General features: G+C 39.6%; 1 protein-coding gene across 1 annotated transcript in view; it reads right to left on the minus strand.

Moving 5' to 3' along the window:
* ADAM23 (ADAM metallopeptidase domain 23) overlaps positions 1-18,837 on the minus strand; it is a 475,404-nt gene that overhangs the window by 13,447 nt on the left and 443,120 nt on the right. Inside the window, 1 exon segment of the mRNA XM_040441050.1 lies at positions 551-641. Coding sequence (XP_040296984.1) covers positions 551-641 — 91 coding nt within the window.

The following is an 18,837-nucleotide window of genomic DNA, read 5'->3' on the forward strand; positions in this document are numbered from 1 at the left end:
TAACACGCTGGTCTTTGATAAATCTCCCACTATGTCAGGAAGCATTGAGAGCATTGATTGATCTTAGATCCGGACACACATTCAGGTTTCTTGATGCAGTTTTGAAACCCAAGACCAGGACTGAATTCAGAAAAGTATTTGTCATTAATTCTTTCTCTCTTTTTATGATCCACTCTTGGCTTTGACTTCTAAAACTGCACTGAGAAATCTGCCATATTGTCAGAATCCAACAAACAGTGCTTTATCAGTAACACTATACCAAGATTTAACTTTGGAAGTCTTTAATTAGATGAGTGTATATAGGACAATACATTCATCTTCTGCTTTAGCAAAAATACTGATGATATCACTGACTAAAAATAGGATGCATATTTTATTTTTTACAGCTATCTCATCACCCATGTGACATTAACTTCTTTACTCTCATGGTTTAGTTAACATTCCTAATTAGTGAAACGAACCATGCAGCAGAAACTCAAATGTGATATACAGTAAAAGCAGAAAGAGTTATGGCATTGCCACTGAAGAGAAGACATGCGTTGTTCCTTACTTAAAGCCCCATCCAGTCCCCCCAAGGACAATAGCTGCTACCAGGATGGCACCAGCGATGGACCCTATTATAAGGTTGGTGGCACTAGGACCTGTGGTAAAGGATTATGGGAAGAAAAACATAAGAACCAACCACAAAAGGGAATCGCAGGCAAATAATCTTGTGTTCTAACCTAAGAAATACATACAGATTAATCTCTATTAATCTCTGGTTTTCACCTCATCTAGTAAATGTGGATTTTTAATACATTTGCCACACTGGCCTCATTCCATTAAGCTTTTAACTGCTAATAATTTAACAGCACATTATTTAGCAATAAAAATCTTTAGGGGGAATTTTATGCAATAAGGTTTAGTGCTTTTAGTAATAGGATATTTAAAGGGCAATACAAATTAGTTTTCTGCATTTCCTTTTTATTGTTTTTATCACCTTTTACCTATTCCATGATAGTGACATTCTGAAATAAAACATATGAGTTACATGATGTTCCTGTGCACTGCTTCTTTTCTTAGTCCAGGAGGTAGAGAATAAATTGTTAATAAGTATTAAGATCCATTATATAACTCCTTTTTAGCTAATTTGGCGACCGAGGTAAAAGTTATGAGTTTAAGTTGTAACAATTAAATAGTCCTCTCTATAAGAACTGTGCTAACTTAATTTACACTTCAATCGTTTTAACAAGGGTCTTCAAGTTCATAGGACCATTCGAACATCAAAGCATTTTATTTAACATTTATATCAATCATCAAATAACGTTAGTGAGTAAATTTAAAAGGAAAAGGTGATGCAAGAGACATAATTTGAGTAATTTTCTTTAAACAGCAGAGAGAACACTTGAAAACTAAAGGGTCCTTTTAATAATGATCTTATAGTCATACTTTTGCATTTCCGTAACCTTGTCACTTGGTATTTACTACAACAATCCACTTTGCAGATCATTGTCAGATTCCTTATAATGACAAGTTGAATGCAATACCAAAAATGTATGTAAGTGGATTTCCAGACCAAATGTAAAATTTAGCTTTCCTCATTCTTTTCTCATTCAGTTGACCGTCCAGTCCAGTGAATGCAGACATTTGACGTGGACCTTGATTCACGAGTTCTGTGAAAAAGGCCTTTAAACTATTCAGGAAACGTTAAAACAGAAGTCTCTGCAGAGGTGAAACACGAGTGGCTACCCTGTGGAACCACAAGACCACACTTCGAGCCCTTCTACCTAGGCTAATGCATGAGGCAATGTCTGGAAACAACGTTTTTTTCTGATCATTGCCCTAATGTTGAGACGCTACAGAGCAGTGTTTACATGCAGCAATCATTCCTCTCTATGAAATTGATGAACGATTGCTACTGTGATCATTCATCCCCATACAGACTTATTGCTTGAGGGCAGCACATAGCTATTTACACAGGGCAATGTCCTGCCCGCAAACAATGATTTTAGGTGCCACACGAAAGATGTGGTCAACCGGACAATTATCTGGAGAAGGTATTTGTTCGAATGTTCAGCCCCTATAATTATCCCGATCCTCAGCCAGAGTAAAAGGGCCCTTATGCTACAGGATAAACAGCATTTTTGTGTTCTAAGCTTTAAGCCACCCGTTAGCTGTTACATCTTGGATGCCATACATATTGCACTTCCAGCGCTACCACTAGCATGATGGATGGAGGTTCCATACACCCTTCCTTTCATCATAGCCCAGTCTGAGGAACAACCATTGGTCTGAAATGTTTCCATTGGCTACCATTATAACACTATGATGTAACTCTTATGAAATGAATGAATTAATAACTGCAGCATCTAGAGTGCTGTACTTTTTTCTCTGTTTTTTAAGCCACCCCTTTTTACATTAATCTCTGCATTGCAAACATAGACCTTCTATGCCGAATCCAAACCTACTGGACAGCCTGCTATGAAATCAACTAACTGTACAACAGTGTATCTATGAGTGACATTTGGTCTTAAAAAAGGAGTGTGTAAAGTGTAAAAAAAATATGTTATCAATTGAATCACTGTGGGGGAGAAAAAGAAAAGATGCTGCCCATCCACTTGATGACGGGTTCAGTTTTAACTCAATGTTGGGTGTGTACATACCTACACATTAGGGATTTACATTACCTGCAACTTCCTCAAATGTTCTCATAACAGGCAGGAACTATTAACTATTAAAATAGCATATATGGAGAACTCAGTGAAATCAATAGTGAAATCAAATTCCAAGTGGTTTCCTTGGAGTGTCAGGCAGCTATATATCTAAGATTTGTAGTCTGCTGCATCTAGATTTCACTGTGCATGGCAAAGCCCAATACCTAGAGCCTGTATGTCAGAGCACAGATGCTGTACATCTCCCTAGCATGTACACGCATGGCCTCCATGTACTCAGGCTCCATTGGCCACTATATGTACGGAGACACAGTATTCTCTCCTATACAGAGGTATACTGTGGCCTATACCTCTGTATTTATCTATTGCAGCCCAATTACAGCTCCGTACACTCATTCCTACTTGCAATGAGGCTGATTCTGCTGGTATTGAAAATCAATTCCCCAACATATTAATATGTACCTCCAAAGCAGAGGTACGCTAAAATGTAGATGTTCATATTATATTATTTCTCACTGCACTTTTTATGATCAGGGGTTGCTTAAAAACTGCAAGTGCAATTAAAACATTTATACAAAAATAAGCTTTGATATGAGTGATGTTCTCTTACACCTTAATAATGGTACAGCGGGAAAGCTAAACCATAAACTAAATTCCGGCTCTGTACACTGTACTATATGCTGTACTAGTTTTACACCACGGCAGCCATTGGAATGCATTGATATGCTGGAAACAGAACCGAATACTCCTAAAACAAGGCAAACATGCAAATAGTAACAGGTGATTATGCAAAGCAAGCTTTCTGCGTTGACTAGAAAAGTCTTATTGTACTTACCTGGAGTACACACATTTGGTACACAGTACATACCATTATAACATCTGCTAACAAGTTAACAGTTTAACAATTGGGAAGCACAAGAATAAAGTATTACTCAAACTTGTCATACGTTCTATGAAATTCATATTTAATACAGATGTTTTTCATTGCTGCAGCCCATTAAGTAACACAATTTACCTTTTTTATATGGCACAAACAAATACATATAAATAACTGAATTGTGTAGGCCAATGAATTATGTTATCCCCCATATTATATACTTTATATAATTTCCGGTGGTTTTGGTGTCAGTTTTAAGTCTGTTTCTTCTTTGTGAGGTTACAGGAAATTTATGAAATGTCGCTCAGTAATAATACATTTGGCACAAGTGCAATGCGGTGTACTCCTATGTGTATAAAAGCAGACCAGGGGGTTTCCTGATGTGGCGATGCTACTTTTTTTGCAACTTTTTAAAAAGTCACACATCATAAATGAGACTTCAAGGTGTTCTAAACTAAAATCCTGACCTACTTTTCACTCCACTTCTAAAAGTGATCACCAAATGTCGCACAGGGGCGTCACTTGCAACACTTTTTATGCCACAAAACGGACATAGAAGACTTGATAAATGCCCCCCTCTGGCTTTATCCAATACACAATGATGAAAAACTTATCACTACATCTACAACAGGTTACAAAGATTAAACTACACAAAGATGTATCACACGGCATCTAAAAAGGCTACATGAACAAGAAACTTTGCCTTTAACAGTAACTGCAAAGTGAACTCACATAGATACAAATTACACTACATGATGGCCACATGACTGATATATAACAGGATAAAAGACTGTTTATTACACGTTAAGCACAATAAATCAACCAATTGCTCTCTATAAACCAGTACTAGCAAAGGGATTGTCTCCAAAACTAGAATTCTGATTATTATGACATTGTATCTAGTTTGGCCATTTCATCATTTGGCTGGCAACATTTGATACCCCCATTAACATGCATATACAGTTGCATCTCAATAAATTAGAATATCATCAAAAACTTAAGGGGTATTCCACTTATTTAAATAACTATTAGATCGGTGGAGGTCCTACCACTGGGATCCCCACGATCACGAGAACAGGAGCCACATACCCACTGATGCCCTCCTGAAATGAACGGAGCAGCTAGTAGGGCATGCGTGCGTCCGATCCATTCATTTCTATATGAATTATGGAGATCGGCTGTCTCCGGAACTCCCATAGAAATGAATTGAGCAGCCACACACACGTGTGACCGGCCGCTCAGTTCATTTCAGGAGGGGCTGCATGTACTCAGGCTCCATTGGCCACTATATGTACGGAGACACTGTATTCTCTCCTAGCTTCATGCCAAGGAGCTTTACAGAGGTATACTGTGGCCTATACCTCTGTATACAGGGAGTGCAGAATTATTAGGCAAGTTGTATTTTTGAGGATTAATTTTATTATTGAACAACAACCATGTTCTCAATGAACCCAAAAAACTCATTAATATCAAAGCTGAATATTTTTGGAAGTAGTTTTTAGTTTGTTTTTAGTTTGAGCTATTTTAGGGGGATATCTGTGTGTGCAGGTGACTATTACTGTGCATAATTATTAGGCAACTTAACAAAAAACAAATATATACCCATTTCAATTATTTATTTTTACCAGTGAAACCAATATAACATCTCAACATTCACAAATATACATTTCTGACATTCAAAAACAAAACAAAAACAAATCAGTGACCAATATAGCCACCTTTCTTTGCAAGGACACTCAAAAGCCTGCCATCCATGGATTCTGTCAGTGTTTTGATCTGTTCACCATCAACATTGCGTGCAGCAGCAACCACAGCCTCCCAGACACTGTTCAGAGAGGTGTACTGTTTTCCCTACTTGTAAATCTCACATTTGATGATGGACCACAGGTTCTCAATGGGGTTCAGATCAGGTGAACAAGGAGGCCATGTCATTAGATTTTCTTCTTTTATACCCTTTCTTGCCAGCCACGCTGTGGAGTACTTGGACGCGTGTGATGGAGCATTGTCCTGCATGAAAATCATGTTTTTCTTGAAGGATGCAGACTTCTTCCTGTACCACTGCTTGAAGAAGGTGTCTTCCAGAAACTGGCAGTAGGACTGGGAGTTGAGCTTGACTCTATCCTCAACCCGAAAAGGCCCCACAAGCTCATCTTTGATGATACCAGCCCAAACCAGTACTCCACCTCCACCTTGCTGGCGTCTGAGTCGGACTGGAGCTCTCTGCCCTTTACCAATCCAGCCACGGGCCCATCCATCTGGCCCATCAAGACTCACTCTCATTTCATCAGTCCATAAAACCTTAGAAAAATCAGTCTTGAGATATTTCTTGGCCCAGTCTTGACGTTTCAGCTTGTGTGTCTTGTTCAGTGGTGGTCGTCTTTCAGCCTTTCTTACCTTGGCCATGTCTCTGAGTATTGCACACCTTGTGCTTTTGGGCACTCCAGTGATGTTGCAGCTCTGAAATATGGCCAAACTGGTGGCAAGTGGCATCTTGGCAGCTGCACGCTTGACTTTTCTCAGTTCATGGGCAGTTATTTTGCGCCTTGGTTTTTCCACACGCTTCTTGCGACCCTGTTGACTATTTTGAATGAAACGCTTGATTGTTCGATGATCACGCTTCAGAAGCTTTGCAATTTTAAGAGTGCTGCATCCCTCTGCAAGATATCTCACTATTTTTGACTTTTCTGAGCCTGTCAAGTCCTTCTTTTGACCCATTTTGCCAAAGGAAAGGAAGTTGCCTAATAATTATGCACACCTAATATAGGGTGTTGATGTCATTAGACCACACCCCTTCTCATTACAGAGATGCACATCACCTAATATGCTTAATTGGTAGTAGGCTTTCGAGCCTATACAGCTTGGAGTAAGACAACATGCATAAAGAGGATGATGTGGTCAAAATACTCATTTGCCTAATAATTCTGCACGCAGTGTATATCTATCGCAGCCCAATTGCCCAATTACAGCTCCGTACACTCATCTCCCACTCTGTGGATAGGGGATAACTTCAAACAATCTGAATACCCCTTTAATTTATTGCAGTAATTCAATTAAAAATGTGATATATATTATATATAAAGCTGAGTGTATGAATGTATGTATGTCCGCTAAAGGAATCCACACCGTCGCATTTACAATCACGATTTTGCACAGCCGCCTCCTGTGACTCGGGGAACGTCATAGACTATGTTTTGAGTGGAAATTTTCACCCCGCGCTTCCGAAATATTAGTCAAAAAAATACGCTTAGTAACCTAACCACCAAACTACAGCAGCCATTGTCTGTTGTGGCAGTTAGCCTGTATATTCATCAGGTTGCAAAGAGCAACCAATCACAGCTCAGCTTCTATTTTGCTACAAGTCATTATTAAGAGCTCTGATTGGTTGCTATAGGCAATAAAGGACATTCTTAGTATAAGACAACTTATGTGTGAGTTAATATGATTTCGATTGCGAAGCTTAGCCAACGTTGTTGTAGAGGCTGATGTAACTCACATGACCTTAAGTGTATACTAATTCTGTAGTGTTAAGGAGTGGGGGCTTTGGAGGTCACTGTTAAGGGGGCAGGGTACTGTAGAGGTCATTGCTAAGGGGGATACTGTCGATATCTTTTAACGACACACACAAACATTAAATTAAATAGCTGAAATATACCTGTGCGAAGCCGGGTCCCTCTGCTAGTGTATATATATATATATATATATATATATGTATATACAGTACAGACCAAAAGTTTGGACACACCTTCTCATTCAAAGAGTTTTCTTTATTTTCATGATTATGAAGGCATCAAAACTACGAATTAACACATGTGGAATTATATACATAACAAACAAGTGTGAAACAACTGAAAATATGTCATATTCTAGGTTCTTCAAAGTAGCCACCTTTTGCTTTGATTACTGCTTTGCACACTCTTGGCATTCTCTTGATGAGCTTCAAGAGGTAGTCCCCTGAAATGGTCTTCCAACAGTCTTGAAGGAGTTCCCAGAGATGCTTAGCACTTGTTGGCCCTTTTGCCTTCACTCTGCGGTCCAGCTCACCACAAACCATCTCGATTGGGTTCAGGTCCAGTGACTGTGGAGGCCAGGTCATCTGGCGCAGCACCCCATCACTCTCCTTCATGGTCAAATAGCCCTTACTTTACTTACTTTTTTTCGGCTGACTGACTGACCTTCATTTCTTAAAGTAATGATGGCCACTCGTTTTTCTTTACTTAGCTGCTTTTTTCTTGCCATAATACAAATTCTAACAGTCTATTCAGTAGGACTATCAGCTGTGTATCCACCTGACTTCTCCTCAACGCAACTGATGGTCCCAACCCCATTTATAAGGCAAGAAATCCCACTTATTAAACCTGACAGGGCACACCTGTGAAGTGAAAACCATTTCAGGGGACTACCTCTTGAAGCTCATCAAGAGAATGCCAAGAGTGTGCAAAGCAGTAATCAAAGCAAAAGGTGGCTACTTTGAAGAACCTAGAATATGACATATTTTCAGTTGTTTCACACTTGTTTGTTATGTATATATTTCCACATGTGTTAATTCATAGTTTTGATGCCTTCAGTGTGAATCTACAATTTGCATAGTCATGAAAATAAAGAAAACTCTTTGAATGAGAAGGTGTGTCCAAACTTTTGGTCTGTACTGTATATATATATATTCATTACACACAGAGTTTCACTTTTTGAATTGAATTACTGAGAAAAATGAACTTTTCAATGATATTCTAATTTATTGAGATGCACCTATATATCTCAGGCAAACATAAATATCATTTCTACGAGAAGGGGAATAATATAAGCAGCTGCCAGATACTACTAGTGCTGCTTATCCCAACAAAACTATAGAAATGCACAGGGAAAATTCAGATCTTGAATGACACAGGTAATACAATACATAAAACCTGCCATAAAATATCTAGCAGCTTAAGTTTATTCAGGGTTCTGTTGCAGACTGTATCAATAGATTTGCTGTCAATATCAGATTGGTGAGAGTTGAGCTCCTGACACCCCCATAATCAGCCAGTTAAAGGGGTACTCAGCTTTTTCATTACCAGGCATAGTGATGTGCATTCGGTAGTAAGTAATGAAGAGGCTGAAGAACTGTGGCACCCTCAAACAGCTGATCGGAGGGGATGGAGCGAGTAAGTCTCTGATATTGATGGCCTATACATAGCACAGACCATCAATGTTAAAGTACCTATGTGTTGTAAATGGGAGAAACACAGCAGTACTTAAAGGGGTTGTGTTGACAGTACATATTAATGACCTCAGGATAGATCATCAATATTTGAGCAGTGGAGGTTTGACTTATGGCATCCCTGCTGATCAGCTATTTGATGAGGAGGCGGCGCTCATACGAGCATTACATCCTCTTCAAGATTACACTGTGCATAATTTCAGAGGTTTCGGCGGCGCAGTGTAATTACAAGTGTTTGTTCCATTCACTTGAGTGGGACGAACAATTGCAGTTACACTGCACCACCGCTGCAAGCGAGACCATGCATAGTGTAATCTTGAAGAGGAAACAGTGCTCGTACAAGCACGCGTCCTCTTTTTACAGTTGATCAGCAGGGGTGCCAAGAGTTGGATATGTACTGCCCGCACAACCCCTTTAAATTGTTCTGCTTTTTATTTTTTTTTAGCAAAACATGGGTTATGTGAGTTTAGAAGTGTTTCATCTAAATACACTGTGCTAGTGGAAGGCACACATAAACTAGCTTGCTCTGTCCATATGGCATCATTTTGCACATAAACAAAGGCCAAGGAAGATGCAGTCATGTGATTATGTTACCGCTGGATGTGATGTAACAAACTGAGGCTGTAGTTCAACCATGAGTATGCCACATCACAGCTGGATTGTTTGCCCATTATGTGACTAAATGTCAACTCCTAAAATGTCAGAATTAGTGAATACTGTACCTGTATTCTGTATGAGATGACAATCCTGGGTCCAATATACACCATGTGGAGGACGTGTATATTGTAAACCAAGATACAAAATTCATGATGAGCATTGTATTTTATTCTACTTCTGAGACGGCCGAGTTTTAGAACAAATATAACTCAAATCTAATCAAATATAAAGTCCCACTTTAATGCGACCAAAATAAATTACCATTTAGATGAGGAGTATTCACCTCCAATGGCTTCACCGAAAACCATGAAGCTAAATGGGATAATACAATTTTTTGTTGCAAGTCTCCTTGGTTAAATCATCAATGTATGATTGAAAGTAGTGTGACCTACAGGAACTGGGGACGATGACACCAACAGTCACAGTATTATTTATCCAGGCACAGTACCATACAGTTTGTGGCTGGTACCAAAGCTCTGTCACGCTCATTTCAATGGGCTGAACTGCAGGACAAGGTACAGTCATACTTGTATGGAGCTGTGTCTGGATAAACAGTCAATGGGTAATAGCAGCTTTCCTAGGGGGTCGGATCTCCCACTAATCATTTACGTACATTAATGGACTTTCATCGTCTTGGACAATCCATTTAAGGATTACCAAACACAACTTTTGGTATATCCATGAATGAGAACCATAGAATTTCATAACATTTTCAAGATTACATAGTAATCAAACATATTTTCTATATAAACTGTGCTGGGGCAAAGGAAAAAGCTCTAGGGTAGTCATAGAAGGTCCAGCAGTGTGAAGGCACCAGAGATATGGAGACTACGTTATTAAAAAAAAGGTGCCATCATTTAGGAGTACTGTAATTTAGTTATTTAGCATGGTAATCATATAATTTGTTCTTGTTGGTAAGAATGATGTGTTCCTAGCATCGGTAAAATATGACAGAGAAGGTTTCATTGGAGGTTTTACATAAAGCAATATTCATACTACTTGAAAGGCTGCATTTTACAATTGATATTGTTGAAAAGTGTCATACTTTAGACAATTTTAGACAACAAAAAAAACAGACACACCCAGTTCTCATGGGGTTTTAGGAACAAGGATATAAATTGACGTTATGCCCCACATTGTCCCAGACAGGAGAGGGTCAACACTGCATGAGCAAATCACATGACATGGACACGGTCAAAATCACATGACTGGTACGGTCATCACCACATGACACAAAGCCAATGGGACAGGTACACATAAGGCTCAGACACACGGTATACTTTTACCTCACACACTAGGCACCAGACATGGAACTTGGAAAAAAAAATGCTTACTCTATTCCCCACCCTGTTCCTCCAAATATCACCCCCAGAGCCAGAATGGTCCCTGCCACTGCACCTATTAGTCTGTTAGTGGCCATGCTCACTGTTTGAAAGGGAAAAGGTAGATTATTTTCAATACATTAGTCACTCTTTCATGAATATAAAACAACTCTGAATCCTGCATTGATGAAGACAGAATCCCTCCTAAAGTCTTACTAGAACATTAGGGTACTGTAGTTGTAAATATGGAAAGTTGTTTCAGCCCTTAATCACATAGTGCAGTTTTTCCATGCATGCATGAATGCTAAATAGAACAAAAGTATAAAGGGAAAGTCCAATCCTAATTTCAGCTGACAAAAATGCAGAAAATCTGCACTATGTAGACAAGGCCTAAAAAGAATCAATAGGATCAAATATGAACATGAAATTTTGATTATCTGTTGAAATGAAAAATAACACTCCTTGTGGAAAACAATATTTCATAAAGTAAATAATAAGACAATAAATGATATATTATTTAACATTTAGTAAATTACATTAACAGAGTACATATTATGAGACCTGCACTAAGCAGAAAATGTAAAGTGGACTCTAATGCCTCATTCACACCTCGGTCTCTAGTCAGTGATTTCCATCAGTGATTATGAGCCAAAACCAGGTGCGGCTCTAAACACAGAACAGGGGCAGATCTTTCCCTTATACCTTAAGTCTGTGGAGGCTCCAATACTGGTTTTGGTTCACAATCACTGATGGAAATCACTGACCAATACACTGACGTGTGAATAAGGCCTAAAGCTGGGTTTGGTCTGAATTTATTTTCTTCCTTTCCATTTGAAGCTGACTTTACGTATGTGCAATTAAAGGGGCTCCCCAGGCTATACATAGTGAACAGAACACTCGGCAGATTTTGTGGCAGAAAATTCTGCAACTGAAAATCAGTTCCATTCACTTTAATGGAGCTTGCAGGAATCCATGTGCTTGCTGGCCCATTCAAATGAATGGAACTGATTTCCAGTCACAAGATTTTCTGCCACTAAATTTGCCGCTTGTGATGGAACCCTTATATTTACCTCATCCTTTTCCCACCGCACACCATTGTGACATGCATTTTTTGCAGATCACACGTGGACCCATTCATTTCTATGGGGCTGCAGAAAATGCAGACAGTATGCAGATGTCATCCAAGTGCTATCTGCCTCCCTGCCACAAATAATACAACGTGTCCTATTCTTGTCCATTTTGCAAACAAGATTAGGCATTTTTACAAAGGTACCCGAGAAAAGTGCAGGATACACACGGACCGCATCGGTTTTTTGTGAGCCGTGATTTACAGACTGCAAAATGGATACGGTCATGTAAATGTAGCCTAAATAGGAAATGTATTCTGCTGACAAGTCTGCAGTGTAAATACAGCTATTTCGTTAAAGAGGCATTTGGTGAGATTTATGAACAGAAGTTGTTTACAAAATAAATAGGACAACAATTGGTTGTACTGATTGTGATAGCTCTTCCCCAATGCATCTATTGATTCTTATTGTGATGTTATTCAGACATAAGGGGAGATTTACTAGCCCAAATGTACCAACATTTGTTTTGCAAATATTAAAAAAATTACACTGTATATTATATGCATGTTTAGAATGTATTTTTATATCCCAGAATTATATAGGCTATATATATTGGCCTTATTACTATGTGTTGACCTGCAGCCATTTCCCTGTCTGTGTACATTATTGCAACCAATTTTATTGCCTCTAAAATAAAGTAACAGACTACACACAGACTCTGAGTCATCTGATGCTGCAGTCATACTCCCAACTGTCCCTTCTTTCTAGCTAGCAAAAGTACATTAGCAAAAGAGGAGAAAAATGGAAAGAAGTATTACTGTAAGATCAGACTGCACAGAATGTTGAGTCTGCTACTATGGAAACACATAGATTTGCATAGAGGCATCAGATAAACTGTACATACAGTATTTTTAGAACACCAAAAAAGAAAACAAGGCTAGCACAAATAATGATGAATGTAAACTTTATTATAGTCTCAACACGAGACAAGATGTTTTTAAAAAATGCACATAAAAAACAATACAATGGTGAATGGAGAGCACTCAGAATAATGGTGCACCACTGGATAACAGAACGTATCAAGGCTAGAAAGATAATATAAATATCCTAAAATATATATATGGCCCAAGCCAGATATCAAATATATAGAACTAGCCAAAGCTATCAAGACTGAATCAGAATAAAATACAGTACATACCAAGATATAAAGTGCATAGTGCAAATATGACCAGGTGCATAAGTATATTACATTGAAATAGCCATAAAGAGAGCCATAAAGTGAATACCTGAGTGGTGAACCAACAGAGCCCCAACGCACGTTTTGCGTAAGCTTCTTCACTCTCCCCCTGAAGAAGCTTACGCGAAACGTGCGTTGGGGCTCTGTTGGTTCACCACTCAGGTATTCACTTTATGGCTCTCTTTATGGCTATTTCAATGTAATATACTTATGCACCTGGTCATATTTGCACTATGCACTTTATATCTTGGTATGTACTGTATTTTATTCTGATTCAGTCTTGATAGCTTTGGCTAGTTCTATATATTTGATATCTGGCTTGGGCCATATATATATTTTAGGATATTTATATTATCTTTCTAGCCTTGATACGTTCTGTTATCCAGTGGTGCACTATTATTCTGAATGCTCTCCATTCACCATTGTATTGTTTTTTATGTGCATTTTTTAAAAACATCTTGTCTCGTGTTGAGACTATAATAAAGTTTACATTCATCATTATTTGTGCTAGCCTTGTTTTCTTTTTTGGTGTTCTACCCTACGTGCACTCACATCCTTTGTGAGTCATTTTCTATTGGTGGTATATATATATATACAGTATTTTTAGTTAAGACAGTTTGCAAAGTTGCATTTTTCTGTTTGCAAGCTGTATAAGAGATTACCGCTATAAAATGTACGTATGCCATATGTTATCACAGTGTTTGGTCATTACCTAAAGCAGATACATAGGACAGCATATTAAGGTGAAAGATCTGCTTTAATGCAGGTGGTTATTACCATAGGAATGGTGCCACCAATTTCCTGATGAAAGAGCGAAACGTAATATGCTCATTTGAGCAGGCACCTAAATCCTTGTTTGCCAGCAGCAGATTGTGCCGTCTAAAAGGCCTCTGCTGCCGGCAAACAATGATTATGTATGGGGACGAGTGAAGGCATTAATGATCGCTCTTCCCCATACAGTAGAGGAGATCGCTGCATGTAAACTGACGAGCAGGCGCTTGTCGTGAATGAATACTTCCTTCCTGACAATCGCCTGCTAAATTGTCCAATGTAAAGGGACCTTAAGAGATAAGGCCTAATAAGCTTCAGCAGCTACATGTCCTTCATTTGGAGCTTCTGTAAGTAGTCTCAATGAACAATCATATACTGTTACTGTCAGGTAAACACAAAGAGGGTCATTTATCATGCTGAAATACGGCTATATTAGACGTATTTCCGACGCAGACAGCACCACTATCTGTGACTTCGCCCCGCTCACGACAGATCTGTGAGCGTGGGATGGGAGAGGCGTCTCATTCATTTTCTATGCCTGTTTGAAGTGTAGGAAATGGCGCTGGATGCGGCGCCTCTTCATAACTTTGGCGATCCAACACCAGCTATAGGGCTTTATTAAGACTGGTGCCTAAAATACCGGTCTTAATAAATGTGCCCCAAGAATCTGACCATGTAAATGCACTGCCAATCAGACTGGTGATTCAGTCATTCATGCTGGCACCACCGATCATGTCATCTGAGCAGCAGATCATGCTGTCTGAAAAGCTATCGTGATCCCTCATCCTCACACAGTAAAGGAGATCGCTGCATGTAACTGCTCAGTCTCCTTAACCGAGCGGGCAGCCCACTGTCGGGAAGGAACGCTTCCTTCATGACAATTGGCCGCTCAGTAAACCAGTGTAATCCAGCTTAATTTACTAATCCTATTAAAAATGTACACAGTGTAAACTTACACTGGGCAAGGAGAAGCTGACTGTCAGGAAAGAAGATTTCCTTCCCAACAGTTGACTGCATGTTAAAGGGGTTGTCCAGAGTCAGGGCTGAACCCAGATGTCCGCTGTTCTTTATTCTTTTACTGTATATGAGTGGAACATCGGAGCATTTCCATGCTCTAATGCTCCCCTTTGCCTTGCGCCTCCAAAATAGTCTAGGGCAGCGCTATAGACCACGCATCTGTGCTAGTGACGTCACCAAGCTGACTCCCAGGTGGAGGTGCCTGCCTAGAATAGTGAGGAGAAGCCCGGTAGTAAACAATCAGACCTTGAAATGCGCAGTGCAGTGATAGGGAAGGGGGAGCATTAGAGCAAGGAAATGCTCTGATGCTTCACTCATATGGAGTAAAAGAATAAAGAACAGCTGATATCCAGGTTCAGCCCTGAACCCAGACAACCCCTTTAAGTGGAGGTAAAGCTCTGCAATTACATGCAGCAATCACCTCAACAGTATGAGGACAAGAAATCGCTGCTGCTATCGCTCGTCCCCATACAAAATCATTGCTCCTGGGCAGTAGAGTGCTGTTTAGACAGCATTATCTGCTTCCTGGGAATGATGATTAAGGTGTCCGTATTTAAGATCATTTCGCCTGTAGAACAAGCTTTTCGCACATTCATTAGGTGATCTGCGGTACCTTTATCAGGATCAAGTGCTTGTAGGATAATCGGCCTGATATTCGGGCCGTATAAATCCAGCTTTAAAGGGGTTGTGCAACCTTTTTTAAGAGATGGCCTATTTTCATTATAGATATCACTAGCTGATCAACAGAGATCCAGAACCCTGTACATCCAACAATCAACTGCTCAGTAAAGCTCTGTCGTCTCTGTCCTGAGGCTAGGCTAACTCTTAAAAATTGTTCAACAACCCCTTTAATCCTCTCACTACCAGCGCCGTACACGTATGGTGATGGAGCAATTGGCAAACATGGCGCCCGCTCGCCCACCAGCTGTTTCAAACAGCAGAGACCTGTGGCCAATTACCGCGATCGGCATTAAAGCCTTTAGATGCCGTGATCAAGTGAGATCATAGCATCGAAAGGGTCAAAAACCCGGAAGCGCTTATTACCGTCATCCTCTGAGGCCAATGAGGATGCCGGTAATTGGTTTCAATCCGCTCAATGAAGAGGCTGAGGGCATTGAAGCTGCAATTCCTATTTTGGCCACCAGGTGGTAGGTCAACATAAGAAATGAGCAATAGTCAGTAATAAATGCAAAATCATTACAAAAAAGTAAAAAAAATATATAATTTTTTTTTTAAATATAAAAGTTTAAATCACCCCCCTTTCTGTATGATAAAAAAATAAAAATATCTAAGTAACAAAAAATATAAACATCATGGGTATCACCGTAACTGAAAACGCCCGTACTATTAAAATATAAAAATATTTCTCTAATACGGCGAATGGCGTAATGGAAAAAAGGGTCAAAATAGCCAATCTGCCATTTTCTCATTGATTCTCTTACCACAAAAAATTTAATAAATGCGATCAAAAAGTCACACACACTTCAAAATGGTATCAATAAAAACTACAGATTGTCCCGCAAAAAAATAGCTCCCAAACAGCTCAGTAAATATAACTTCAAAAAAGCTATAGGGGTCAGAATTATCTTTCAAAGTTTAGTTTTCAAATTTTTTTTTTACACTATTTAAACAAAAAAACGATACTAATGGGAGAATCAAGGGCACGGGTCAGTTTTGCTGCAAATGGAACGCTGTGGGAACAAAACCCATAAAACGGTGGAGGAATTGCCTTTTTTCCTTCTAATTCCAACCACTACCCACTAGCTTCCCACTGCCATAATTAATGGTGGAATTAGAAAGTACAACTTGTCCCGCAAATAATTAAGCCCTCATACAGCTATGTGAACGTAAATATAAAAAAGTTATAAAAAGCACACTTGACCTCCTGACTTTCCAATTACGGCAGACTTGGGAGAGATAAGGATTGGGAAAGCTAGATTTTAACTGCTATAGGGAGATAAGTGTCTGCCAGAGGTGTCTTTGTCCCCTGCCCACATTAATTTTATATGCATACTTGGCCAAGTTGAGTATGCATGTGGGAGGATCAGAAGAGACAGCCGCAGACCAGGCATTCGGCCAAAGTTATCTCGTGTGCATGGCCAGCTTTAGACAGGCAGTCTAAAATTCACCAGATTTATCAGAGTGGCTGAGATTAGATGAGAAATCTGGCACCGATTTAGACCGTCTAGTCTAATTTTATACCAAATATTAGTTTAGGCTTATTTTGTTTTAGAATTATAAATATTGGTGCAAAATTATGTATCTGAAGCCCCAGCCCTCTCCCGCAAAAGCCATGCCACCTACCTTCGAAACCATATGCATATCAGCCCTCTGTGAGGTGCAGCGGGTCATTCCGTTTGGCCAACTTTCTTCATAAATATGTCGAAAGTAAGATGCATCACACTGTGGCACAAATGACTCCAGCATTCAGGTGTAGCCACAGTAAATGTGAGTCAATGTGTTATGGTTCATTTCAATTCCTGCTCGTTCTAGCTTCTCAGTGTCTGACAGCTTTCCATGTATGAGGGTGTATGTAGAATATCTGTCAGTCAGAAAATTATCTATTGTTTAAAGAGGACCTGTCCCCAGTTTTTACTTTACAAAAGCAATACCTCACACTGAAGCCCATGTTCCCTAGATGTCATATCGCTAATTATTTTCATGATATGCTCCTCCGTTGCACCGCTGTGCCCCTCCTTTTGCTTAGGCGTCCTGTATGCAAATTAATAGCATCGGAACAGGGAGCAGGAGACATCAGCTTTTCTCAGTGGGCGTCTCTTCTATCTGGCTGTGGCGCTGTCCAATCACAGCGGAATGTGTCACAGCCAGGGAGAAGGTGAGCTGTTTTTTCTCAATGGCTGTGACACGTTCCGCTGTGATTGGACAGCGCCACAGCCAGATAGAAGAGACGCCCACTGAGAAAAGCTGATGTCTCCTCCTCCCTGTTCCGATGCTATTAATTTGCAAAAAATAAAAACGGTGCCAAAACAGCTATTTCTTGTTACCTTGCCTCACAAAAAGTGTAATAGAGCAACCAAAAATCATATGTACCCTAAACTAGTACCAACAATACTGCCACCCTATTCCGTAGTTTCTAAAATGGGGTCACTTTTTTGGAGTTTCTACTCTAGGGGCGCATCAGGGGGGCTTCGGTGTCAAAAAAAACAGTCCAGCAAAATCTGCCTTCCAAAAACCGTATGGCATTCCTTTCCTTCTGCGCCCTGCCGTGTGCCCGTACAGTTTCTACTCTAAGGTTGCATCAGGGGGGCTTCAAATGGGACATGGTGTAAAAAAAAACAGTCCAGCAAAATCTGCCTTCCAAAAACCGTATGGCATTCCTTTCCTTCTGCGCCCTGCCGTGTGCCCGTACAGCAGTTTACGACCACATATGGGGTGTTTCTGTAAACTACAGAATCAGGGCCATAAATATTGAGTTTTGTTTGGCTGTTAACCCTTGCTTAGTTACTGGGAAAAATGGATTAAAATGGAAAATTTGCCAAAAAATAGAAATTCTGAAATTTCATCTCTATTTGCCAATAACTCTTGTGGAACACCTAAAGGGTTAACAACGTTTGTAAAATCAGTTTTGAATACCTTAAGGGGTGTATTTTCTTAGATGGGGGTCACTTTTATGGAGTTTCTACTCTAAGGTTGCATCAGGGGGGCTTCAAATGGGACATGGTGTAAAAAAAAACAGTCCAGCAAAATCTGCCTTCCAAAAACCGTATGGCATTCCTTTCCTTCTGCGCCCTGCTGTGTGACCGTACAGTAGTTTGCGACCACATATGGGGTGTTTCTGTAAACTACAGAATCAGGGCCATAAATATTGAGTTTGGTTTGGCTGTTAACCCTTGCTTTGTAACTGGAAAAAAAATATTAAAATGGAAAATCTGCCAAAAAAGTGAAATTTGGAAATTGTATCTCAATTTCCATTAATTCTTGTGGAACACCTAAAGGGTTAACAAAGTTTGTAAAATCAGTTTTGAATACCTTGAGGGGTGTAGTTTATAGAATGGGGTCATTTTTGGGTGGTTTCTA

Source organism: Bufo bufo, chromosome 7, assembly GCF_905171765.1.
Source record: "Bufo bufo chromosome 7, aBufBuf1.1, whole genome shotgun sequence".
NCBI lineage: Eukaryota > Metazoa > Chordata > Amphibia > Anura > Bufonidae > Bufo > Bufo bufo.